This window comes from Lissotriton helveticus, chromosome 9, assembly GCF_964261635.1.
Source record: "Lissotriton helveticus chromosome 9, aLisHel1.1, whole genome shotgun sequence".
NCBI classification, from domain to species: domain Eukaryota; kingdom Metazoa; phylum Chordata; class Amphibia; order Caudata; family Salamandridae; genus Lissotriton; species Lissotriton helveticus.
Window position 1 is genome coordinate 330,678,517 of NC_136070.1, and position 26,670 is coordinate 330,705,186.

Genomic DNA, 26,670 nt, shown 5'->3' on the forward strand with positions numbered 1-26,670 from the left:
AACAAAAGAAACAAGGAATAAACAGTTAAAAAAAGACTAAACCGCAAAAAGAGTGTGGACTGTACGAAGAAGTAGGCAGAAGAACCCTCTATGTGGTCTAAAGAAGACTCCATTGATAAGATTATTTTATCGATAATTAGGAAGAAAAGAACAAACACTACTAAAGTGGATGTGCAACATGCAGGAGACCTTTAGCTGCATGTGTGTGTGACAGTCAGGTAAAGCAACTGGAGCGAGGGATGATTTTCACCACTCACTGATTGATAAAAGGCCTTACTACAGAGGAAGCTGGTAAGAATAGGATGTGCTAGAAACATGTCCAGAAGTCATTGAGGATTACCAGCTTAAAAAGCAGTTTCCAATTCCACCATCAGCTGTTACCAGACTCGGACTGCTTGTTTTCAAGAGAGCCATTTTAGTTAAAATGGAGGAATAATTGGCAGATGTCATCTGGTAGCAAGATGACAGTTACTGCTGGGCTAACTAATGAGGAATAGGACAATTAAAACTGTTGTCTTTGTTCAATAGTATTGATAACAGCTATAATATGTTTAGTCTAGAAAAGTCAGGCCTATACAAGCCTTTTATTATTCATGCTTCTAGCATAAGTAACCAACTGATTGGAAATTGAGCTATATTGGAGGGAACAAAACTATTCTTTCCAGTTAAACGCTTTAGTCTCCTCTGTGAGCAATACCCGCGCAAGAACCAAGTCACAAGGGCATTAAAATATTCCACACTCGGCTGTTTTTGCTTTGCCTCTGGCTAAAGCATCCAGTTTATCATAATATTTATTAAACTCAATATCATTCTGAAATACTATTAAGTCAGATTGCCTAAGGACAGGTCAGAAAAGGACAGGGTATAAAGACAACACTTATCAAAAGCAAGCTAATCTCAAATGAGAAAACCTGAAAAATGCAGACTTCGAGTGGACTACAAGGATACAATATTCTGTGAAGAAATAACTGATGCACAGCAATGTTCACTGTTTGCATAAGCGCATACCGGTAAGGTTTTATGTGACCAAGATGGGAATGGCAAATAGCAAACAAAAGCTGAATTATCAGGCAGTAGGCTAGTCTTTTGTAAATAAGAACTGAAGGTGAATACATAGGCCTTTGAAGCCATTTTATTCTCAGCACCACTTGCCCACATCCCATCCCATAGCCCAGAAATAGAAGTGGGAGGGGGGCTCGGAAAACCACTGCTGTCAAGATCCGCAGTCTGGCCCTTCGTTTACCACCAGATTGTGGACGTTCAGTTCTCCTAGGTCTGGGAAATAAGCATTAATCAGTAGTCCATGTTAATATGCAAAAGGTGTAAATGTCCCAATATGCACTGTTCTAGTCTCCTAGACAACTTAAGACCACAGTCTATTATTTCCAACTTTCAGCTACACCGATACCAGGGGCGGCTCTTCCGTTAAGGCAGAGGAGCGACGCCCCACTGCTGAGAGGCAGCAGAGGCCAACATGAAAAATAAAATGATAATACAACTCTTTTATTTTTCTTAGGGAGCTAGAGCCAGCCAAGAATTAGGGCGGGGCCATCCTGTGAGCGTCAATGCATCAGCAGGAGAAAGGAGGAGTGGTAGGGGCACTGGAAGTGCGCATGTCGGTTTGGCCGGCTGTCTTAGGACAGCCTAACTGACATGAGCACTTAGATTTCACCATCCCAGCTGTGTTGCACTGCTGGGTGGAGAAATGGCACAAGCTCCCTGTGAGCGGCAAATCAGTCTGCTCAGGTCAATCACGGCACTGCAGCACCAAGGTGAAGACCGCAGCATCAGGTAAGCGGCAGGTAAGTGCACTTTATTTATTCATTCATTTTTGTTATTTGCCCCCATGTTGCCCACCACTTTTAATTACGAGCAGCCACCACCGACCGATACTGAATATTTTGCAATTTAATATGCCATCTTGCAAAACGTTTAGGTCTAATAAAAGACCAAGATCGGGAATCTGCTCTTATCAACCATCCAGAGGTTGTAACACTGAAACCAGAATGCAAAGTTCACAAAGCACATTCCAAGGACGTGCTGGTAACTATAAAACAAGGTATCGGTCGTAATGCTGATGGGTATTTTTCACAAACGGAAAGTACCCAGCTTGTTTAGTGTCACATTCTCCTAAGTCAGATACATTTCAAGCCAATAGATTGTTTTTTGTTTGACCCACAGCTATTTTTCGTTTGCTATAACTATAAAGCTACAACTTCTACTCTGCAACCTTCCTAATTCTGCGAATTTACAGCACAAACTACAGCTCTCACAATGCATTGCACTGGCAAAAATCTCCTCCCAAATAAAATCCCTAGAGAGACTAAAACAGCACCCAATCAGACCCTAGGAGAGACCTGGTGTCTAGGCTGATCACACTTGAACTATCTTTTGGCTCAATATGGAAGCTGAGCCAGTGTTAAAAGCATTTCTTAGAGCCAGTCAATGGCATGTCGCACTTCTGTTATGAATGAAGACAAGTAGACCTGCAGTAGTTTGCCGACTCTTTATCTTCTGTTCTAGCTGAAACTCTTAAGCAGGGCCACTGAAATTATGGGATTCTGGGCCGCCGCATTATCCAATGGTTTTGTGAAGTCAGCTTCTGTGTTCTCAGTTCCCGGTGCAGGAAGGTAACAGCTTTCTAATTTTTGAAAACTCAGCAGTCTGATGCCTTGATTTACCATCAGCAACGCCTGCTCATTCCTCGTACATTCCATAAAAAATCTCTTGCTTCATAGAATAATGTTAGGTGCTCTTGCATTTGTTGCAGGTTCCCTCAAATCTCAACGGCTTACACCTTCTGCCCCAGTTCCACGCAGTTTGCTACTTGAGTACCCTTTACAGCTGGGCTTCTCTTTGTAATGTTCATCCGGAGTCTATCTTTCTGACTAGGCCTCTTGCTTGTTTTCATTTTGCTGGTGTCTGTATTTTTGTGCCACACTGTAGCTGTTGCATCTGCTAGAGTTACCTCCACCGGATAGTGCTCATGTTTTCGAGCTCAGTTCTGGTTGAAGCTGTACTAGCTGAGTTACTATAAGGGTTTTATATATTTTTCATCATGTGGCTTCAGCCCTAGACATAGATATTACTCTTGTCAGCTCAGTCACTCATACATTTGTAGGAGCAACTGGATAGATTTAGCATAGTGCTCACACAACTGCCCACTTGTCACTTTGTGGTGTAGTTTCTCTTCCCTGCAACAATCACAGTAGATTAGATTAGATGTGGACTCGTAGAGCGCAAATTGCTGCCCGGAGGCGTCCAAGCGCTAAAGAATAACCAGAACCTACCAGATAGCTGTGAGGGAGGTTAGCTGAAGTTACAGGGGAAAATTAAAAAGGAAGGTCTTTAGCTGCTTGCGAAACACCGAGAGATTGGGATTGGCTCTGAGGTGCAGTGGCAGGGTATTCCAAGTTCTGGACGCATTGTGGGTGAACGTCCTGCCACCCGATCTGGATCTTTTTATTCTCGGAACCACTGCTAGAAAGGTCTGGCTGGAGCGAAGACTTCTGTTGGGAGTGTAGTGAGTGACTAGGTCGCGGGTAATGCTAGGGCCAGTGTCCCAGAAAGCTTGATGGGCTATGCACATTGCGTTAAAAAGAACCCTCTGGCGAACCGGTAGCCAATGAAGGCTAACCAGTCCGGCCCTCACTGATTGTCTACGAGGGATCTTAAGCAGTAAGCGCGCTGCGCAGTTCTGCACTGTCTGCAGCCTGCGCAGGGTGTACTCTGGGGCGCCGAGATAGAGCACATTGTTAAAATCAAGGCGTGACTGTATGAGACCCTGTATAGCCAGCTGTTTGGCTTCCAAGGGAAGGAGGGGAAAGATTTTATTTAACATCCTCATGATGCCAAAACAGGTGGCTGACAGTTTTGTGGCCTGAACGTTGAAAGACAGGGATCTGTCCAACCACACTCCGAGGCTCTTGATATTGTCTTTGGGAGATGGAGGAAGACCCAGACACGAAGGCCACAAAGAGGCGGGGAGGCAGAGATCTGGGGGGCCTAGGTAGTCCTAGCTAACTACTGCCTGCCGATACTAAAGATATTTGGAGTGGGCTAGTACCCTACCTTTATAGAAGAAGAGCTTCCAAGAGTGTCTATTCAGTACCACTTGCTCCACATTCAAGAAGACTGACATGCTCCTGGAAAGGGTAAGAATTATTTTTCTTAGAATATTATCTATTTTGTGTTTACTCGCTTTTTTCCTGCATAGACTAATTCAACGCTCAATATGAAAAACTGAGCATTTGTTCTGTGAAACAAAGATAGAAGTGCAAAAAGGACAGTCTCCTAATGGTACATTCGCTGGGTTGTCCAAAATGTCACCAGTGATTCAACAGTATCTTCTGGCGCGGGACAGAAATACAGCAGGTAGCTTTTCACTCTTGTTCTCACGCCTCAAGTCTCAATGAAACGCATCTCGGGCATGATGTCAGTGCTTTTGTTCCTTCCTGTCAGGAAGATACCAAAACGGTAGGTCATGGACTTCCTACATTAAATCAAACACACTTCTGTGGATGTGCTCCAGGGATGCCCCTTTAGCCCTTTTTGCAGAATTATTAATCGTTGAAGTTCAACTCTACTTTAATTTACAGCAAAGTTAGAATCATTCCTAATTTATCAGCTTTCTTTAATGAACGTCTAGGTTAAAAGTTGTTTGAATGGATTTAAACGGAATATTCTGAGCCTGCGCTCAAGCACACTCACCATAATGTGAGCTAGCCATCGTCTCCATGGTAGTAAGACAGGTTAAGATCCTTGTTAGCAACCGATGCATAATATACTGATTAACAAAATCTAACCAAATGAATTGGCCATTGTCAAATTCTTGTATGAAATATCAATCCACACCTCAATCAAAAACGAGATCACTAAGGGGATCTAAAACAATGACCTGCAAAAAAAAAGTTGATCATGCTTACAGAAAGACTGACACCAAGTGATGATCCCTAGCAACCTGCCCTGGACTCCCAGCAGTGGCTCACTATTCTACAGTCCACTGCTTTTCAAACTTATTTTATCACAGGCCCAACTGTAAACCGCCTGAGCATCTGAAACTGCTGGCAGAGCCTCATGTCTCTAGGGTGAGTCATAGAGTTTCCATAGACTAATATATGTAGGTAATTAGCACGCTTAACAGGCCTCAGCTCTTTAAAATACATTGGATATGGAATTATGAAGGACGGACGACCATCTCAGTTCTGAAAAAAAGCATTTAACTACACCTGCCCATATTCCATGTGGTAGTCGCTTCTTACCTGGAGGTGCTTTGCTTCGTCCCCGAAAGCACCCTAAAGCTGCATAGCACTGCACAGCACACTATGCAAAAAGATTATTAATACATAACATAATTGTTAAAATGAACTTCCCTTGTCCAGCTTGTAAAGCTACCACAGGAACATATCAACTGGGTCAATGCCCTAATGGTGTCATGCTCGCCTCACCTTATTCCAGCAGTCACGCTTCCAATGGGGTTGATTGGCACCGGCCTCACTTCATCGAGCATACCTCTGCTGAGTCCATGGGCCCCATTCTGTATGACACCAGGAGGTACTGCAGAAACAGAGGAGAGAAGCAAAAACACCATAAGTTCAGCCACCATGATGTCTCCATGCTGTTCTATTTTGTTTGTTTTAGAGCTGAAGTTCAGACTAAACTTTGGACGGAGACCGAACTGGCATCATAGATAACACCACCTCGTATCATTGGACTTGCTTTCCAGTCTGTGGGACGAACATTCATTGCAAACACTTTCTTGGTCCGGCCAGTGCTATGAGCATTGGTCTCTGCATTATGCATAGCTGATGGAAGGATACTTTGCATTAGGAAGCATTTGCTGGATTCACCATGAAACTAAATGAGCACCAAATAACAATAACAGCAGCGATTGATAGGTGAGGCCAGGGTAAAGTATAAAGAGCTTCAGTAGTAAAAAAGACACAAATTCAGTGCAAACAAAAATCCACTTTGGGCTGAGTGGCATGGAAAAAGCCTGAAAACGTAGAATGTTAAACACGAGGACAGGAACGGCCAATCATAAGTTCTGAACATGTCAGAAACTGTGCTGAGTAAAATATACTGACAGCAAGAAACAGTCTGCTATTAGAAAATCAAGTCCTCTCTATCAAAAAGCGCTATAGGAGGCATCCAGATCAAAACAGCCGCATGATTTACTCAAGAACCACTTACCTGATACAAGAATGGTAGTGTAGGCATGAGCAAACCAATCTGAACTAAGGAACATAAAGGCCTGTCTAGTCTGGCCACTTACCTGCCTCCTCTAAATCGGCAGATCCAACCTAGCATTTATTGATCCCTGTGTCTAGCCTGTGTCTTTCCAATGGAAAGATGCTGTGGTGGAGCAAGCTGGGGTCTCTCCAACCCCAGCCCAGGATGGCTGGCAGCTTTATTCTGCATCGCCCACAGGTTCATAAAAAGAACTCTCTCTGATGTGGTTGTTGTAGATCATTACCTGATCCCTACAATGAGAGGAGCCACAAACCGCTGTAGTGGTTACTTCAAATATCACATCTACTTTGTGTCTTTATGTTTAATTCTCTGCATCTGCAATGCTGTTGGGCAATCCTTTGAACGAGGCAAATGTTGCTGATGCGGTAACAAGGAAAAGGAAATGAATAATGTTGATAGTTGTGGCTTGCTTGACTTGTTTGGCCTATTTGCGCCACTTCCTGCAGCCACACTGTAAACCTGATAAGTCTCCGCCTCAGTTTTTGTTTTTGCAGTATTTTCTATTTTTATCCTAGGCCCTAACATTTCCTAAAGACAACTGAAGGTCAACATTGCAAGGAATCCATCCTAACTGTGAGGTCTATTATGTAACATCAATAGGTTTTACTGCATGACACCTATATCTAAATGCCACGGTAAAGTCGAAATGTGCCCCCTACCGTTATTATATTTATACTCTGAAATATTTAAACATCTACAATTTCTCTACGATCTCCATACTCTGTTCCAATGGACTTGCATGGTCTTTCATTTCTATGACAGGCAGTTAATGTCCTATCTTGGTAGGTGCCCACTGAACTTTATCTAAACTCTCTTGGGGTATTAGAAAATGTGATCCCCAAATCCGGACAAACTATTCTAGACGAGGCCCCCACAATTGGTTATACAGCTCTAATTCAAGTTTTCTATTCCCGCTAGCTTACTTTAGAATTCCACATTAATATTTGTGTCAAAGAGTAAGCTGTTGTAGCTGAGAAGCTTCTGCTACACAGTGTGGTTGGGAGACAAACTACGCTACATACAGGAACAGCTCGGATAGAGCTGGCATCCACCCTTCTTCCTGAAAAAGTACTGATTAGGCCTTGTAACCTACCAGAAAGTAGTTTCAATGCTCCACAGCTCTTTGTTGTCCCAACAACTAACTTACATTCCTTCTAAGTTCTAAAGGCAGCAACAGACCACGGCTCAGGGTGCAAATGAGGCAGCTGCTGATATCACAATTCAGCTTTGCATCTGTCAGAGGCCGTTAGAAGGAGCACTGAGCCAGTTGTGCAACAATTGCATGGATTGAACATATTAATTATTTCTTCAGTCCGAGTATTACAGTAACATGCACTGAAGATATAACTATGTGTATATTTCTCCTTCAATCTAAATGGAAGCAGTCTTGGATTTGGTGAGGACATACAAGGTAAAAAAATATACCGGGTTCTATTGCAGGTCCTCTTGTGAGGGTAGCTTTAGGGGTCGAATTTTGTTTTTATATTACTTACTATGAAGTCAAGTAAAGGAATTTCGGTACTTAGCCCATAAAGGCCGTACCCAAATGGTCATGCAATCTGTCAAGCACAGCATTAGGCAAATAGGGGTGCCAGCAAAAAACTAACAATTATGTAGTTGTTTGCTTTGAACTGCACACCAGCATGGATGTAGCTGGGGTTCACGTCATGTATGCTTGCCCTGAACCTTACTGAGGATATCTAAGCACTCCAGAGCACAATGATAGTCAACACATAGACATCACATACACTTGGGGCAAACTTGCTGCACTCTGAGGGTCCTCTCAGACCCGCAAAAAAGCCCTAGTGCCCTCGATTCACCTTATGGAAGGCGGGGAGAAAAACAAGGACTATCAGAATAACCCAAATGAGAAGGTATTTCTTTCTTTAGAAAACACAGAAGAACTTCATTATTTTTATTGAAATTTGGAAAATAATAGCAAGCCATGGGTACTTTTGGTCAAGAGAAAAAGTAAATTGAATCCTGAAAAAACTAAAGTGCACAGAGGGGCCACATTGCTAGTCACAAAAACACCACTAACTGTTACGTTTTGCACTTTTGATGAAGTGGATGGTTCTGATAAGTGACTGCTATACAACGTTACCTGGTCACAAAGGTTGTCACAGAGCAGATGTTACTGCTTGGTGGTGCTATGAAATACAGTGATCATTTTGTAGACTTGCATAGGGATATGGTTGTACATGTAAACCTGCCTGTTAACAATCAGACCGACATTTATGTGTCTGACACTGTCCATTAAGAGTGCTTTTCCAGCATGATCCGTTCCCCTAGACTTTAATAACAATGTAAGGGGAACCTTAATTTAAAAATCACGTATAATTCATGAAGTTCCACATTTCCTTTTGATTTCCATTACCTGAACATATTTGCTCATTTTCTAACTCACCGAACACAATATGAAACTCCACAGACACAACCACTTCAAACAAATTAAAACAAATTCAAAAGTGCACTCAGAATAGCACATCAGTAATGAGCTCCGTGTCCGCCAACTTATCAGGCTGATTTCAGGGTGTCCCCCTGTCCAGACCTGTAGTTAATGTCTTAATAACAATATTATTGGTAATACAGAAAGTTATAAAGGCCTTTGTGCCACTGAGCCACTAGCTTGAAAATATAAGCCAACTTAATTTAATGCTACTTGATCTGCATTTCAAAGATTGGTAAAGACTGCATTTCAAATCTAAACAAAAGCCATGATTTATTTATGTGTGTATAAATATATGTATTATTTGTGTGTTCATATGTGTGTGTGGATAGACAGACAGATAACTAGATAGATAGGGATGTATGATGGTTCAAAGTAAGCAGGTGAGAACATCCCCTGGCACTGGCCACAGAACCACTTGTGCAACCGTTTTTTGGACAAACATGTCTCAATTAATTAACTTGTTGCAGGAAGTATGTCCAACATACAGATTACAGACCCTGTTCGTAGGGCGCACGCGCACTATATAAATGCATTAAAATAGAAAAGAGTCAAGTTCAGAAGCAATTGTGTTATTTCTTATTTATTAAAGAGCATATGAATACGGAAGCATACCAGAGACGTTGTCACTTCCTGTTCCTCTAAATTCAATATTTTATTAGTTATATCTAAAAGGCGAAAATTATATATATATATATATATATATATATATATATTACCTACTGGCGGTCGCCAGTAGGTATATATAGTTAGGATTTTTTCTCTATGGGATTTTTGAAAATTCTATGTCTAATAACTTTGGCGTTTGTGGACGGAATTGGCTGAAATTTTCAGGAAAATGGCACATTTTGTTTCTGAGCAGCCCTTGAAAATTTGGGGGGGGTTCGTCAAGGGGGGGCCGAGAAAAAAGGGGGGTCCCAAAACGTGTTTTTAACATTGAGTTTTCCATAGGGCGGTTGGCCTCACTTTTAGCTCGAAGGGCTGAATGGATTTGCACGAAACTTGGCAAAATTGTAGGGACTGGTAGCCCGATGTGTCATTTTGCGCGCATTTCCAGATAATGCGCTTCAGTGACCCCGTTCCACTTTGAGGCTTGGACACATCTGGACCCTGCGTTTGCAGTCTCATAATTAAGCAAGGTATTGCTACTGTCACAAGCCCGCCTCTGAACATCGGTGTTTTCCTGGGCGGCAGCAATGGCTGAACCGTGACTTCACGGGGGACTCACTAGCACTGTTTTGTTGGGTCCCTGCTCGCTACACATCGGGACTAGGAGGCTGGAACGCAAAGGGGACCGGAGGGAGCATGCTGATTGTTTTGCGGGTTACTGACTTTTGCTGCTCGCCACATTGCCGCATCAACGTTTGTCCACTTGGACACACCACCAGCAGCACTCACCTGGCTGTTGCATTATGGACCCTGCAGTTCCTACGAGCGGCAGGCTGCGTGATTCCACTCCATCGGTGGGCGTGGCGCCTATCTACAAATAGGATTGCGGCATGGACTACTTTTTCGAGCAGCAGAGTCGCCTGAACACTTTCGTTGGCATCTGAGGAAGGCCTAATCCAGGCCGAAATGCATTATGCCCAACAACAGCTTAATAAATGGTGTCTCCTGTTTCCCCGCTGAGGTCTCTGCTTCTGCTAATTTTGGGAGAAGATGGTGTTTCATTTTGCGCGCATTTCCAGATAATGCGCTTCAGTGACCCCGTTCCACTTTGAGGCTTGGACACATCTGGACCCTGCGTTTGCAGTCTCATAATTAAGCAAGGTATTGCTACTGTCACAAGCCCGCCTCTGAACATCGGTGTTTTCCTGGGCGGCAGCAATGGCTGAACCGTGACTTCACGGGGGACTCACTAGCACTGTTTTGTTGGGTCCCTGCTCGCTACACATCGGGACTAGGAGGCTGGAACGCAAAGGGGACCGGAGGGAGCATGCTGATTGTTTTGCGGGTTACTGACTTTTGCTGCTCGCCACATTGCCGCATCAACGTTTGTCCACTTGGACACACCACCAGCAGCACTCACCTGGCTGTTGCATTATGGACCCTGCAGTTCCTACGAGCGGCAGGCTGCGTGATTCCACTCCATCGGTGGGCGTGGCGCCTATCTACAAATAGGATTGCGGCATGGACTACTTTTTCGAGCAGCAGAGTCGCCTGAACACTTTCGTTGGCATCTGAGGAAGGCCTAATCCAGGCCGAAATGCATTATGCCCAACAACAGCTTAATAAATGGTGTCTCCTGTTTCCCCGCTGAGGTCTCTGCTTCTGCTAATTTTGGGAGAAGATGGTGTTTCATTTTGCGCGCATTTCCAGATAATGCGCTTCAGTGACCCCGTTCCACTTTGAGGCTTGGACACATCTGGACCCTGCGTTTGCAGTCTCATAATTAAGCAAGGTATTGCTACTGTCACAAGCCCGCCTCTGAACATCGGTGTTTTCCTGGGCGGCAGCAATGGCTGAACCGTGACTTCACGGGGGACTCACTAGCACTGTTTTGTTGGGTCCCTGCTCGCTACACATCGGGACTAGGAGGCTGGAACGCAAAGGGGACCGGAGGGAGCATGCTGATTGTTTTGCGGGTTACTGACTTTTGCTGCTCGCCACATTGCCGCATCAACGTTTGTCCACTTGGACACACCACCAGCAGCACTCACCTGGCTGTTGCATTATGGACCCTGCAGTTCCTACGAGCGGCAGGCTGCGTGATTCCACTCCATCGGTGGGCGTGGCGCCTATCTACAAATAGGATTGCGGCATGGACTACTTTTTCGAGCAGCAGAGTCGCCTGAACACTTTCGTTGGCATCTGAGGAAGGCCTAATCCAGGCCGAAATGCATTATGCCCAACAACAGCTTAATAAATGGTGTCTCCTGTTTCCCCGCTGAGGTCTCTGCTTCTGCTAATTTTGGGAGAAGATGGTGTTTCATTTTGCGCGCATTTCCAGATAATGCGCTTCAGTGACCCCGTTCCACTTTGAGGCTTGGACACATCTGGACCCTGCGTTTGCAGTCTCATAATTAAGCAAGGTATTGCTACTGTCACAAGCCCGCCTCTGAACATCGGTGTTTTCCTGGGCGGCAGCAATGGCTGAACCGTGACTTCACGGGGGACTCACTAGCACTGTTTTGTTGGGTCCCTGCTCGCTACACATCGGGACTAGGAGGCTGGAACGCAAAGGGGACCGGAGGGAGCATGCTGATTGTTTTGCGGGTTACTGACTTTTGCTGCTCGCCACATTGCCGCATCAACGTTTGTCCACTTGGACACACCACCAGCAGCACTCACCTGGCTGTTGCATTATGGACCCTGCAGTTCCTACGAGCGGCAGGCTGCGTGATTCCACTCCATCGGTGGGCGTGGCGCCTATCTACAAATAGGATTGCGGCATGGACTACTTTTTCGAGCAGCAGAGTCGCCTGAACACTTTCGTTGGCATCTGAGGAAGGCCTAATCCAGGCCGAAATGCATTATGCCCAACAACAGCTTAATAAATGGTGTCTCCTGTTTCCCCGCTGAGGTCTCTGCTTCTGCTAATTTTGGGAGAAGATGGTGTTTCATATATATATATATATATATATTACCTACTGGCGGTCGCCAGTAGGTATATATAGTTAGGATTTTTTCTCTATGGGATTTTTGAAAATTCTATGTCTAATAACTTTGGCGTTTGTGGACGGAATTGGCTGAAATTTTCAGGAAAATGGCACATTTTGTTTCTGAGCAGCCCTTGAAAATTTGGGGGGGGTTCGTCAAGGGGGGGCCGAGAAAAAAGGGGGGTCCCAAAACGTGTTTTTAACATTGAGTTTTCCATAGGGCGGTTGGCCTCACTTTTAGCTCGAAGGGCTGAATGGATTTGCACGAAACTTGGCAAAATTGTAGGGACTGGTAGCCCGATGTGCCTTTTGTAGGTCTCAATATATGTGCTTCAGTGGATTTTGAGAAATTAACGTTCAAAAAAAGATATATATCTGTAACAGCGGACCGGGCAGCGCTCCAGTTCGCGTACTTTTCGCGCAACGGAGCTTTGTGAAGCGAAGCTGATTGGTTCTCCGGCGTCTGTAAACATTCCAAACAGTCCGTAGCGGCCGCCATCTTGTCTCTCGGTAGGATCGAGAGACAAGAGGAGGCCAAAGCGAAGGGGCAAATGACCATAAGGGGGCATAGTAGATCCTCGCTGACCCCCTAGGTTTGATGTGGAGGTTTTAAAAGGGCCCCGCGGGGCAAAAAAAAAAATAATAATAATAATCGAACGGCTGAATGGATTTGCACGAAACTTGGCAAAATATTAGGGACTGGTAGCCCGATGTGCCTTTGCTAGGTCTCAATATATGTGCTCCAGTGGATTTTGAGAAATTAACGTTCAAAAAAAGATATATATCTGTAACAGCGCTCCGCTTCACGTACTTTTCGCGTTACGGAGCTTTGCGAAGCTGATTGGTTCTCCGGCGTCTGTCAACATTCCAAACAGTCCGTAGCGGCCGCCATCTTGTCTCTCGGTAGGATTGAGAGACAAGAGGAGGCCAAAGCGAAGGGGGAAATGACCATAAGGGGGCATAGTAGATCCTTCCTGACCTCTTAGGTTTGATGTACCATTTTGCCAAGTTTGGTGTAATTCCGTTCAGCCATTCAGGCTGTAGACGTATGTAAATGTCCTATGGAAAATTGCATGGGGCAAACACATTTGAAAGTGTTGAAATTTAGAACCAATTAAAATGTTACTTTGGTTTTGTATTTGTGTGTGATGAAAGTTAATTGGTTATGTATATATGTCAAATGAGAGGAAACCACAGCCATTTTGTGATACTACTGTCTGAGGTACATTTGTGAGGAATTTTTGGTGGTGAATTTCTGGTGTTTGATTTACACAGTACTAACACTTCTCCTACTTTTAAAAAGGTGAGTTGTTAATTTGTAAGGGGAACTATGTTGTACACTTGAAGATAATTTGAAAAATGTTTTCTGTTATTTATTTGCAGTCCTTCTGTTATACTAAATACTTGATAAAGTTAGTTTTATATTATGTATTACTAAAAACGATAAATGAAAGTGATTATTTTTTTCTGCAATTTACAGCAAGCAATTTCAAAATAAATGGCTCACAATGAAGAGACCGTGGCAATTTCTTTGTAAGGGGAACTATGTTGTACACTTGAAGATAATTTGAAAAATGTTTTCTGTTATTTATTTGCAGTCCTTCTGTTATACTAAATACTTGATAAAGTTAGTTTTATATTATGTATTACTAAAAACGATAAATGAAAGTGATTATTTTTTTCTGCAATTTACAGCAAGCAATTTCAAAATAAAATGGCTCACAATGAAGAGACCGTGGCAATTTCTTTTGAATTGTCCACTACATTGATTGAAATTGAGAGCACCAATAATGAAATATTGTCACAAGGAGGAGATGACTTGTATGATTCCATTAGATTGATTGAAATGGACAGCACCAATAATGAAATATTGTCACAAGGAGATGACTTGAATGATTCCACTACATTGATTGAAATTGAGAGCACCAATAATGAAATATTGTCACAAGGAGGAGATGACTTGTATGATTCCATTAGATTGATTGAAATGGACAGCACCAATAATGAAATATTGTCACAAGGAGGAGATGACTTGAATGATTCCACTACATTGATTGAAATTGAGAGCACCAATAATGAAATATTGTCACGAGGAGATGACTTGAATGATTCCACTACATTGATTGAAATTGACAGCACCAATAATGAAATATTGTCACAAGGAGGAGATGACTTGAATGATTTTTTTGATCAATCTGTTGATGGCGAATTTATCGAATGTTTGGAGACCATAGAGTTACAAGAATCATCATTGCAGACTTTTCATGAGGAAATTGCTGATGAGGACATGTTACTAGTTCTTTCAAATTTAGAAAATTCTGAAGAATAAATTTATATTTAGAAATCAAAAATTGTTTGAGACATTATTCATTTTTATTTTTAATTTATGAGGTTGTAGCGAAGTGATTGTAGTATAAAATGAGACTTATAGTATAGAGTGCAACATTTTTATGTTACATGGTAAGTTTACTCATATTTACTTCCCTTCTGCCACTATATTATCTCCAATGTGTATTTGACATCTCTTCTTCATCTCCGGCCTCCTTTCTCTCACTGTGTGTCTCCGATGCTATTTTGTGTAATTACAGAAGAGAGTAAAATAAAATAGTTTGGAACGTGAAAAGGGGGCAAAGTAGAGTACCCCTCACCCCGTAGGCCTTTTCAGGCGGTCCCAAAAGGATCAGTTTCTGCTTTCCTGAGAGATTATGGTATGAGTTCCATATACCACAATAATTTGCATTACAACATGCAAGATATCTATCTCCTATTACCAACTTTTGGAGATATTCGTGCTAAGCGCGAATATCTCAAAAAAGTTATACCTGCCCTGAGCAGTTCTTAGCCATGTTATCCAATGGGAGGTGGATAACATGGCTAAGAGCATTAGCTCGGTAATGCATGAATATCGCTGACTTTTTAGCGATATTCATGCATTGCGGCCGTTTATTATCGCATTTGCGATAAACCTTGATAATAGCAAGGTTTATCTTCGATAATTTCTGACGATGCTTAGCGGTAAAAAATTCGTTGGTAAGCATCGTTAGCGATAAATATCGCGTAACTTTGGTAATATGCACCAACGTCTGTTAACGTTCGATTAGAAGGAAATGAGGAAGTGTTGAAAAACATTGTCTGCGCCATCTTGCCTTTTTTGAAATGCCACACTTTTGTCGTGCACGGCAGCCATTTTAGATGCCTTGACCAGACCCACTCTCTGCACGCTGTCGATTCGTAGCATGGCTCCCCACCCTCGCAAGCATCTTCCCCAGGCACTGGTCACCCCCGCTCTCTGTCTTATGCATCGGCAATAAACCTCCCCCCATCTGCGCTGCTCTTCCCTGAAAATCACACTCTGTGCCCGCCCGACACCTCCCTTTCGCCCTATTCACTACCGCACCCTCTGACACTCCTCTTCCTCTGTGTCCGATTGTCCAGGCTATCACCTAGCCCTGCAGATGTAGTTTATGGCCCCAGCTGTAAAGAATCACCCCTCTTCAAAGGAGTTATAGTAGATCAAGGCCCACACCCGATGAGATCCGTCACACCACACGTGTTCCTACTATCTGAAAACCATCCTGTATTGTGATTGGGGAGGGGACCGAGCCTGAAGCGGAAGATTCCAGGAATGACTCTTTGTACATCAAAGTTTTTACAATTATGTGTCACATTAAAAATATATAGCACTCCAACAAAGTAGTAGGAATATAAAACTTTAATAACATATAAATATATACAACAAAACAAAAACAGTAAAAACATTTAAACAACGAGTTCTTTCAAATTATGAAAATTCAGAAGATGTTGCCTGGGGGTGGGTCGTCAGTAGCAGTCTGTTGTGCGAATAGTTCCAAGGCAGCAGAACGCGCTGAAATCTAGATGGCACGAAAGTGATGTCTAGTAAGTTGCCGCCCAGCAAATAACGGCGTGGGGCGCCGCGGGGGTGAGTGAGTCCAGTAGGCACCACAGCTATTCTTACCGGCATTGCAGAATTACTGGTGGGGACAATGCCTGTGCTGTAGCAGGGTCACAGCAGAAACAAAAAGGATTCTGTTGAAGATGTTGTTGGTTTTCAATTTGAAAACAGTTCTGGTGTCAACTGCTATGCTAATGTAGTGGTTAATGTTTTGTTTTCTCTAGAAAATGTAAAAGAGGGGGAGGCAGTCCAAAGTTCCGTTAAAAGGGCAAAGGAAAGGATCGGTGGTTTGAACTATCAGTCAAAAAGGGGAGGGGGTGCAACAATTTTTCCTACCGGGTCACACTGTGCTTTCACCGGAACTGAGGTCTGCAGGATTCTAGTAATTCAAAGTGAGGCTGGCGCCAGCATGGGAGCGCCGACGTCCCGCGGATACAGTTTCGTCACTCCACGGGCGATCATGGCAGTCATTCCCCATCGGGGGTCGGAGACTCCCGCGGCTCCTCTAGAATCTTCAAGGTCGTGGAGGACTACGGTGGTGGAGTCAACCAGTGACCGGGCCATTTCTTTATGCTGGGCCCGCTCTTGCCAGGTCGACCGCCATTTTGAGAGTTCGGTAGCTACTGGCGATCGCGGGGTCAAATGAGCGGACGGGCTCCACCCTGCCGGGCGAGACGTTGCAGCATGGCCACAGTGGAAGAACCCTTTTCCGGGCGCCTGGAGCGCTGAGGGTGCAGCTGGGAAGCCTCCACCTGGGGAGGCGGGAGAGGCCTGTTCGCACCGTCTCTCCCTCCCAGTGCACCCCACGGCGTCTCGCTTGAGATTTGTTATGACCGGACCAGGCGATGAGGACGAGGGGGGGGGGGGGGTCGGAGGCATGTGCAAGACATCCCCCCCCAGTGTTGTCGCAGCCATTATTCAAGAAAGAAGAAGTGTCCCGTCCGTCTTCGGGCCGGGCTTCCGGTAGATGTCGGCCGGACGCCCCTGGCTCTGGCCCCATGAACGGGTTTCTTGGTTTATCGGCTGCAGCCGGATCCTGTCGGCCTCGGCCCCCCGACCGTTGGTGGCCGGACCGGAAGAGCATGTGGCGGGACTACCTGCAACTCTCAAGGGCCACCGCGGCCGGACTGGGAGAGAGAGGGGAGGGTCGAGGAGACATTCCCCCCCTGCAACTGTTCAGCGTTGTAAAGGCAATCCCCTGGCCGGGTCCCGCTGGCCTCGGCCTCTCCTCCGGCTACACCCTACGTTAGGATCTCCTGGCCGAGGCGTGGCAGCAGGACCCGCCTTATATGGGCTGCTCCCGGCTGGGCGTAGCCGCAACCCTGCCCCACCTTGGAAGTTTCCAGAGTGGGGGCGGATGTTCTACTGACTTGCATTTTCCCTAGTCTATCGATTTTTTTGGCGTGGCAGGCGGTGGGACAGCGAGGGGTGATTTGGTTTCTCTTACTGTTTTTCTGGTCTCTCACCACTGGCATAATTTAACGTTTTCTTGTTTCTAGGACATTAATAGGTTTTATCATTACGTTATGTTATCGTTTCTTTGTTCGTTGTTTAATAAAAGTTCATGTTCATCAGTGGCCTACTGATTTTCGTTTTCCTATTCTTTTCTTTCCAGGTTGTTTCATGCTAAAGTTTCTGTTAACAGGATACAGTGATCACTTCGTTATTATTGCATATGTCCTTTTCACTAGGGGTGCTCTCTGGTCGGGCCAGATGACGTATCTCTAGTAAATGGTCCGGGTGAAACAGGTGCATCAATCAGTGGGGAGTAGATAGGCATGACAGATTACAACGGGGGAGAAAGGTCCGCATTACGTACCCTTTCACTATTTGCAAAGATTTTCCTACGTATATTTGCAAACAGGGAATACCTCCAAAAAGAACCAATTCCCAAACAGTCAATGTTTGGGGAAACAATCAATCAATGAGGAACGAAATAGGCACGACGTGTTAAAGGTTTGCGTTACCTACCCTTCACTATCTGCAAAGGGAGAGAGAATATTCCTATTCTTCCTCGTTTGCAGGCAGAGAAGATTCTTAAGAGAATCAACTTCGAACAATTCAATGCTCGATTCAAACAATCAACAAGGGGTACTGTGAACACAAATGAACGCCGCTTATGTACATACACATTGGTATTATCAACAGGTTGTTCCTAATGTTTCTATTTTAGGGAGGTCAAAAAGAGATCCCATTAGTGGCCTACTGATTTTGCTCGATTCCTTTTGTTTTTTTACACGATTTTTCGCTATCTGCAAAGACTAAACAGAGTATTGCGACTCTGTGCTTGTTTGTAAATAGAGAATGAACCAAAGAGAACAATCAATCAAATGGAGAGAGAAGCAGGCACGACGGATTACAACGGGGGCAACGGGGGCAAAGGCCTGCGTTAACTACCCTTCACTATCTGCAAAGAGAGAGTACTCCTAATAGAAATGAGGGGTGGGGGGCAGCATTCAAAGCAGATCAGTGTGCATAAACATGAAAATGTTTTTACTTACCACGTACTTGACATTCGACAGCTTATGATATTTGCTATTAAAAAACCATTGAAATTCACTGAAAAAACCATAGGTTATAGACCATATATAGTTAGGAATTAGCATTTAAAAAACCTTATTTTACTCACACAAAACCATTGAAATTCCATATATAGTTAGTTGCACTAACTATATATCGCGCACCCGCAATCCATGCTGATCATGTCACATATTACATCATTCATGACATGGTCAGTGACATCACTGATGACATCACTGATGACATCTCAAATGACATCACTGATGACATCACTGATGACATCTCATTTGACATCATTCTTGTGCTAATACGATAAACCTCTTCAGACTCTAATATAACCTTAGATACACTCAGTGTATACAGACACTCACACACTGCCACTCATGCATGGAGTTACTCACACACCCAGTCAGTCATGCAAAGAAACAATCTCACCTCCATTTCTTCAACTATACAGTTAAACACACCTTACTTATTGAAACATATACTAACACATATTTACTCTCTTATACAATCCCTGATACAAGTTCACAATGATCGATACAACCACTCACTCATTCAGTGGCTCTCATGCACAGTTATTTATATATGCCAACTCTCACATGTACTGTGTTTAACATATGTACTTACTATGACATGTAGCATTGAGATATCCATTCACTCATCAATACACTCATGCACACAGTCAACTGCCCATGTAGCTGTTTCCACATGCAGTCTTGAACTCATACACCTAGTGAATAAACTGCTCACACATCTATGCATAGAGTCACACACCTTCCAGCCACCCCCACACAAACTCAATCTCCCATAGAAATACTTGGGCAACCAATTAATAACACATATAGCCTCTCGTATAGCTAATGATCAACACATGCAGCAGTTTACATCACAACAGACATAATGATGCACAAATTAAGACAGTTTAGTCACTAACCCATGCATTCAGTGAGACACATTTAATCACTCACTCATACAGTCAGTCACGCACCTACTAAATCCTTCATCCAGACACTTATACATCCACTCATTCTTCAATATGTAAGACATATTTTAACTTTACAGAAACATACAGTCACTGGATGTTGTCATCAGTGATGTCATTTGAGATGTCATCAGTGATGTCATCAGTGATGTCACTGACCATGTCATGAATGATGTAATATGTGACATGATCAGCAGTGGATTGCGGGTGCGCGATATATAGTTAGTGCAACTAACTATATATGGAATTTCAATGGTTTTGTGTGAGTAAAATAAGGTTTTTTAAATGCTAATTCCTAACTATATATGGTCTATAACCTATGGTTTTTTCAGTGAATATATATATATATACACCCACACACACACACACACACTCGAAGCTATAACGGTACATTGTTTTCATAGATCCATCATGTTTTGGTGGTGCCCCAAGGTACGTACACTGGAAATAATCACTACCAAACCATACTGCATATTGATTTAACCCTTAAACTGACTGGTTAGCAAATAAGTAAAACACAGCAGCTCCTGTTTTCCCCAGGCAAATTCGCCCTCATTAAATAAACAGATGCATCCTAAAATGAAATGCAGTGACTCACTTCTACTGGGGCTACATTTTCCCAACAATCTCGAGGATGCATATAATTATCTGCGGAACCATATGTATCAATACCCCTTCCATTTAAACACATCTGGCTTCTTAATTAAAAATGCTCTACATATTCCGTATCATCAAAAATTGGTCATGTTTCATGGATTACACACACACACACCAGATTAAAGTCGAGTGTTCTTGCATACTGAGCAAAACAGGCATAAATTGTCTATATACAGCAATTCAACAAGACCTCAAGTGATTAGCCACAGTTTTCTAAGCAAGGTGTTAACAACTGCAGTTCCTTTTTTAAATTCCTTCTGTGGGCCTCCTCAGATACCTGGAAGTACCTCAAAATGCCTTGGGACTTCTTACAATTAATGCATTAGTGATCTTTTTTCTTTACTTATTGGTATATAGATGACACTATACTGCCAAATCAGGACTTAGCAATACAAGATTTTAGATCTATCTTGATTTCAGAGTCAATAAAATTAAATGCATCAAAGTTAAACAGCTCTCTATAAAACAGAATAGCACACTCATATTTCATATATCAGTTAGTAGTTTCATAAATACTATGATCAATTTGACAGTAATACACAACACTGTCCAGGCAGCTTCAAAATCCTCAATGGTGTGTGGTGAGAGCTCAAGCACGAAATCAGGCCTGGTATTATTTAAAACATACTGGTATGGAATATCTACATCCAAGATCTACAGCACAGGTATAACCACAGTTTTTCTGTAGATGATCACAAGAACCAAAGAACAATGTTGCAAGCAAGACCAGAAATTTCGATGCGATCTGCGTATTTTAAACACTTTCGTCCCACTGGTATATTTAGGAATAGGAAGTGGTTTCCCCATAGCATAACACAGAATGAGGTCCAAAAGATGCAAGGATCTCTCCAGTAGTGGCACATCTCACAGAGAAATCTTCTGAGTGCTTCGGATTGATTTGCGTTATTCTTGTGTATTTACAATACGCTAAGAAAGAAAAAACAGTCATTGAAGCTCCTATGTAACAGCTGATAATTCCCAATCAGAAGGGCTGGCACTGGGACATAGCCAACAGCCAGTTTAGATGTCGATGACACCGGGTCTGAATAAAAATGGCTAGCTCACTATTTCCTTTCCGAGTATCGATGATTCAGCATATACAAAAGTTAATAAGTGCCAAACTCAGAGATCTTTCAGTGTCCAGACTGACCTTAGCTGGATATCTGAAACCATGGAGTCTGTATTGATTTGAGGCATTCGCATTATTCAGCAAAGTCTCACTGACTGCGTAGAATCCTTTTTCAGCTTGGTTTCAAGAATTGGAAAAGGACCATTAAAATATCGGGAATAAACACACTATAAGATAGCTGCTCGTTTGTAAATCTAAACATCTTGACAAGAACTCTTCTCCCTAAATACAACACCATTTGAAACACTTCCCAAACAAACCCTTGAGAAATCCATTCCAGTGTTGGTAGTGAATTTGACTCAACTGTGGTATCACAACAGTACCTAGACGGCGACACAAATGTTATCATCTTACCCTACAACACCCATCTACAACACTAGTGGTTACATTAGTTTACTGTGTAAATAAGGTCCAGATATACCGGCTGCCACACTTGGCCAAGCACCTGGTCCTTTGAAAATCACTATGGGCCCGATTCACAAACATTTGGTTCTGATTATATGCAGCTCACTTTTTAAGTGCTGCTGGCTTACTCTTGAATTCAGGGAGTAAATCAATGGTACTACTAGAATAAACCACACTTACTCACAGGCAAATCTTTGTAAAACTGGCCCACTGTCTCCAAGCACGATCAGTTCCTTTATATGAAAATAAATTGGAAGTGCTTAGAAGTATGTTAACACTATTACAAAGCACTACTTGAAAAAGCGGCTATTTCAAGAACTCCCTTGAATCAAACATTAAGCTTGGCTTCTGGGAGCTAAAGCAGAAATAGCTGCTATGTGATGGTGGGGTGCCCAACATCACATTTATTGCACAGGGGTCCAAACCTTTGGATATTGTTCTTTGAGTATTTCAAGCTTGGTGAGAAGTGGCTATCTAAAAGCACTGCCACTAAAGCTACAGTCTGAATGTATTGTGGAAAAACTTTTAAAGGCTAGCGCTTTTGCAAAAATGGTATTCTGCATTTTAGACACAAAGCGTCTTACTTGGGGGACACAAGTTTTTTTTCCAGACAAACACCATTGCAGTATGATCCCAAAATTTGACAAACAAAGCCTGAAATAAGGAAGCAGGTAACTTGTGTGCCAATATTGACGGTGGTGTGGATTTCCTATATATAGTCAGTGAAATATCCTGAATGTTTTAACGATCTCTTTTTTACCAACTACCAACTGTGTATTTGTTATCTTTAAATTATAACGGCCATTTTTCGCTTTAAACTATGAGAATGCTCGGTTTCTTCTTTTCGTACGTAGGCACGTAGGAACGGTGGTCATTAACCGTACACTGTAGCAGACACGCTTACTGCATGCACTCCAGCTGCCAAGCATTTAGCATACCCTGCAGCCAACAAGCACATAGCATATGCTGAAGCCAACAACATTTTATCATACACGGCAACCACCACGCATACAATATACGGTGCAGCTAAAAGGCACTCAGCATGCCCTGCAGCTGCAAAGAATATAGCATCAACTACTGCAACTGAATATATACAATATTTTCACGGCTAACAATATTGCGACAGGGAGTGAAAAACAAGCATTTATATGCAATAGGTCTTGCATTTATGCGAGTTTAAGTTATTGGCATTGTAAATAACAATGCCTTTTATTTATGTTTTTAAAACAAAAACATACATAAAAGGCATTGTTATTTGCAATGTCAATCGCTCAAACTCGTGTAAATGCGACACCTATTGCATTGCAAATGCTTGTTAGAAAAGTGAGTAGAAACGCTACCTTTTATCCTGTGCAGCAAATTAATTAAATAAACAAGCGCGGCTGTTAAAGTAAAAGTGGAACGCGCTGCAAATTAAAAAAAAATAGTGCTTACCGACTTATGAAGGAGACCGTGTAACGCCATAAGTAAAAGATCCAGTCCTCATGGGAGGTAACAAGTGGTGATAGGGCGGTAACAAGGAGGGACTAACAAGCCTTATTATCAATCGGAAGCCAGCATTTACCAAGGACAATGACACCAGCCAATCAAAAATATGGGCGGAGAGAAGGCGAGGCTTCCCAGCATACTCGACTACTGCATGCCTCGCAGAGTGAGCGGCGCATGTGCACTGCCGCTAGGCTCAACTTAAAAAACACAATACTGTGACAGCCAGCAGTTCCCATTCAGATAAAAAACATTGCAGTCATAAAGTAAACAGAACAAGGTAAGTCATATAGCTTAAATTGCAGTTCCAAGAATTACAAGGTAATGCTGATAATTACACAGCAGACACTGTAACCATCAAGTATTTGGCTGCAGCCACCAAGCAGCTTCTAAGGATACAGAATTCACTACAGCCACCAAGTATATGTCCTGAAGCCATAGAGTTTAGGAGCTGCTTTAACTTTATGAACATGTGCAATCATTGCGTATTTAGAATACGCTGCCACCAGTATATTTACAGAACACACTGCAGTCGTAATACATAGATAAAGAGAATATTTTGTACTCATATATACATACCATGATACAAATAAGATGAGTTCAGCATAGACTGCAACTTTCTTACAGTGTAGGCAGCAGTGCTCAAGCATGCAGCAAGTATACACAACATGTTGCAGCCACCATGTACATAGCATAAGATTCATCCAGCAATCATGGAGAACACTGTATTGTCAGTATGCAAATAATAATACTAAAGGCAACAGAGAGAATCAGGCATCCATTTAACGCATACCCTACATTGCACCTTTCATGCCTCTACGGTAGGTTGCACCACCCAAGCATACATGGTACCACCAGAGCATACAGCATCATCTGTAGTCAAAAAGAACATATCCAACACTAACTTAAGCAGAAAGCAAGAACCCTTTTCCTCGGGATATGGTATAAACGGCCCTCTTTACATAAGTATAATACAGTGACGTTGTTTATCACATGGCATGTGCTCCAAGTAGAAAGAATGTAGCCGCCAAAGATAGTATCAGCATGCCCTTCAAATGGCAATACCAGGGGGAAGAGGGGAGTCATTAAAAATAGCATACAACACGGCAGGCAAACACCTATGACATACAAGGCAAGCTCAAGGGTATAGCATACACTGCAGTGCTCAGGTACAGGCGATACACTGCAGGCATCAAACGAGGCAAAGTAAAACACACATTTCAGGCACAATGCTTGAAGAATAAAGAAGATCCAGCAAAAGTATAGAATACATAGTAACCCAATGAAAATACACAACACACAGCAGCACCAAGAACATAGCGTGCACCTCAGCCATTATGAATATAGCTAATGCTGCCATCAACGAGAGAACTGAAGCAACCATTCACAGAGCATACCCTGCAATGAGCAAACATATAGCAGAGAGAGACCACAAAGAACACAGCCGACGTCCAAGTAGCAATTAACACAACCCTGGATTATTTGGCAAGTGAAATGCTGCCAGAGCCTGCAAACCGCTAATCGAACAGTGGATGATGCAGCCATTAAGAACATAGCACCCAAGGCCTCATGGACTTGGAATACATTACAATCAGTGTGCATAAGTATGTGGTAAGCCATCCGAGTACACATGCTAGGTGTCAAGGATGTCTCATAGTTTATAGTTACAAAGCATATACATACACTGGATTTACCAAATCTATAGCATGGACTCGAATTACCAAGTCCAATGCAAACATATACCGCGGCTTCTAAGGGCGTGACATGCGCAGTAGGCATCGAACATTTAGCACACACTGAAAACAGTACGAGTATAGCTTATGCTACAGATACTGGACATGTCAAATAGTCAGGGCCACTAGAATTATACAGCAGCGGAGGACCAAATTATGCAGCAGCGTTGACCAAATGAAGGTGGGAGTAAGGCAAGTTACGTGGCATTATGAGGCACATTCTGTGGCTGGAACTACACGCTGTTTTTCACTGTATGTCACATTCATACAAAAGGACTCAAGGTTGTGCAAAATACGGTTTCTCAGGAAAGAAAGTAAACGCATTCACAAATTCCAATTAAAAATGATATTTTAAAAACGAATATTTATTCTGTGATGCATCGAAGCTCAGGAACACCAAAACCATATTATTAACGCTGCTGCTTCTAGTGCCAAGACTAAACTAGCGTCTGCTACAAGAAGTGTGCCGAAGCAGTCCACTCAGCAGAAAACAAACATGCATGTTCGTAATTCTTGTAATAAAACGTGTGCCTCTCTTATTGTGCTTATCCCAGTTAAGCGCCAGAACTGATCTTCAGTTTTGGGCTTGCTCTGGGTTCACACTGTGTGAACAACTTCTTTATATTAAGAGAGCCATCATATATGTTTAGTGTACGTTTCTGACTTGGGCATGGTGGCATTGTAAGGTTTAATACATCAGAAGGTAAAATGAGAGGTGCTACGATTGGGATGTTTCTGTACCCTGATTGCCCTAATGAAACAATTGCTGATTGCTTCTCTGAAAACAGTAGCTCTGCTTTCACATCAATCTGCACGAATGAAACAAGACATTTTAATGACAAAGAAAGACACCTTCGTTTCATTCTCCTTGAACCACATTTAACTATGCAATATTTTATCTTTCATGCAGACAAAAAAGTCCTATCCCCTCCATTAACTAAAGACAGTAATACTGTTTTGGCAACAGTTTCACCCCATTATTAACAATGTAATGCCTAAATACAGCAATAAACAACTGAAAGGGGACCCAGTACCTTATAAAAGTCTGTCAATTCACTGCACCACTACTGTCTTTGTTTTAATAACTTTTGGTTCCTCTAACCTAGAAACATTCAAATCTTAACGTTTTTCAAAAGATATTCCAATATATGCCAAGTTGGGTATATCCATAATTATTCCGAAACTGTTGCACCCAAATACTCGCATAACTTCAGAGATACCAAAAATACACAGTAAAAAGAAAACATCCAACTTAAGCTTTAAGTAGTAGAGATACGGGAAATACTGCCAAATGAAACACGTGGAGTAAAGTTTCGGCACTGCCGATGCTAGATTGAACCTATACTTTGGATATCAAACAGTAATAACACAAAATGCATATAACAAAAGATACAGGGCGTGTTCCATAATAAATAACACACACTGGAGAAACAAAGAAAATGACAAATATTCATAAGGGGACAAACATCACACATTAGTAGAAGCACAGAAAGAGTGTGCTACCGATACTAGATGTACAGCATTCAATGCAAATATCAAGCCT

At 42.7% G+C, this 26,670-nt stretch overlaps 1 protein-coding gene across 14 annotated transcripts in view; it reads right to left on the bottom strand.

Moving 5' to 3' along the window:
• Positions 1–26,670, bottom strand: part of FOXN3 (forkhead box N3) — an 884,367-nt gene that overhangs the window by 45,935 nt on the left and 811,762 nt on the right. For all 14 annotated transcript variants that reach the window (XM_078660028.1, XM_078660029.1, XM_078660036.1 and 11 more), the window contains one exon: positions 5,448–5,556. In XM_078660028.1, coding sequence (XP_078516154.1) covers positions 5,448–5,556 — 109 coding nt within the window. The remainder of the gene's footprint in view (positions 1–5,447; positions 5,557–26,670) is intronic.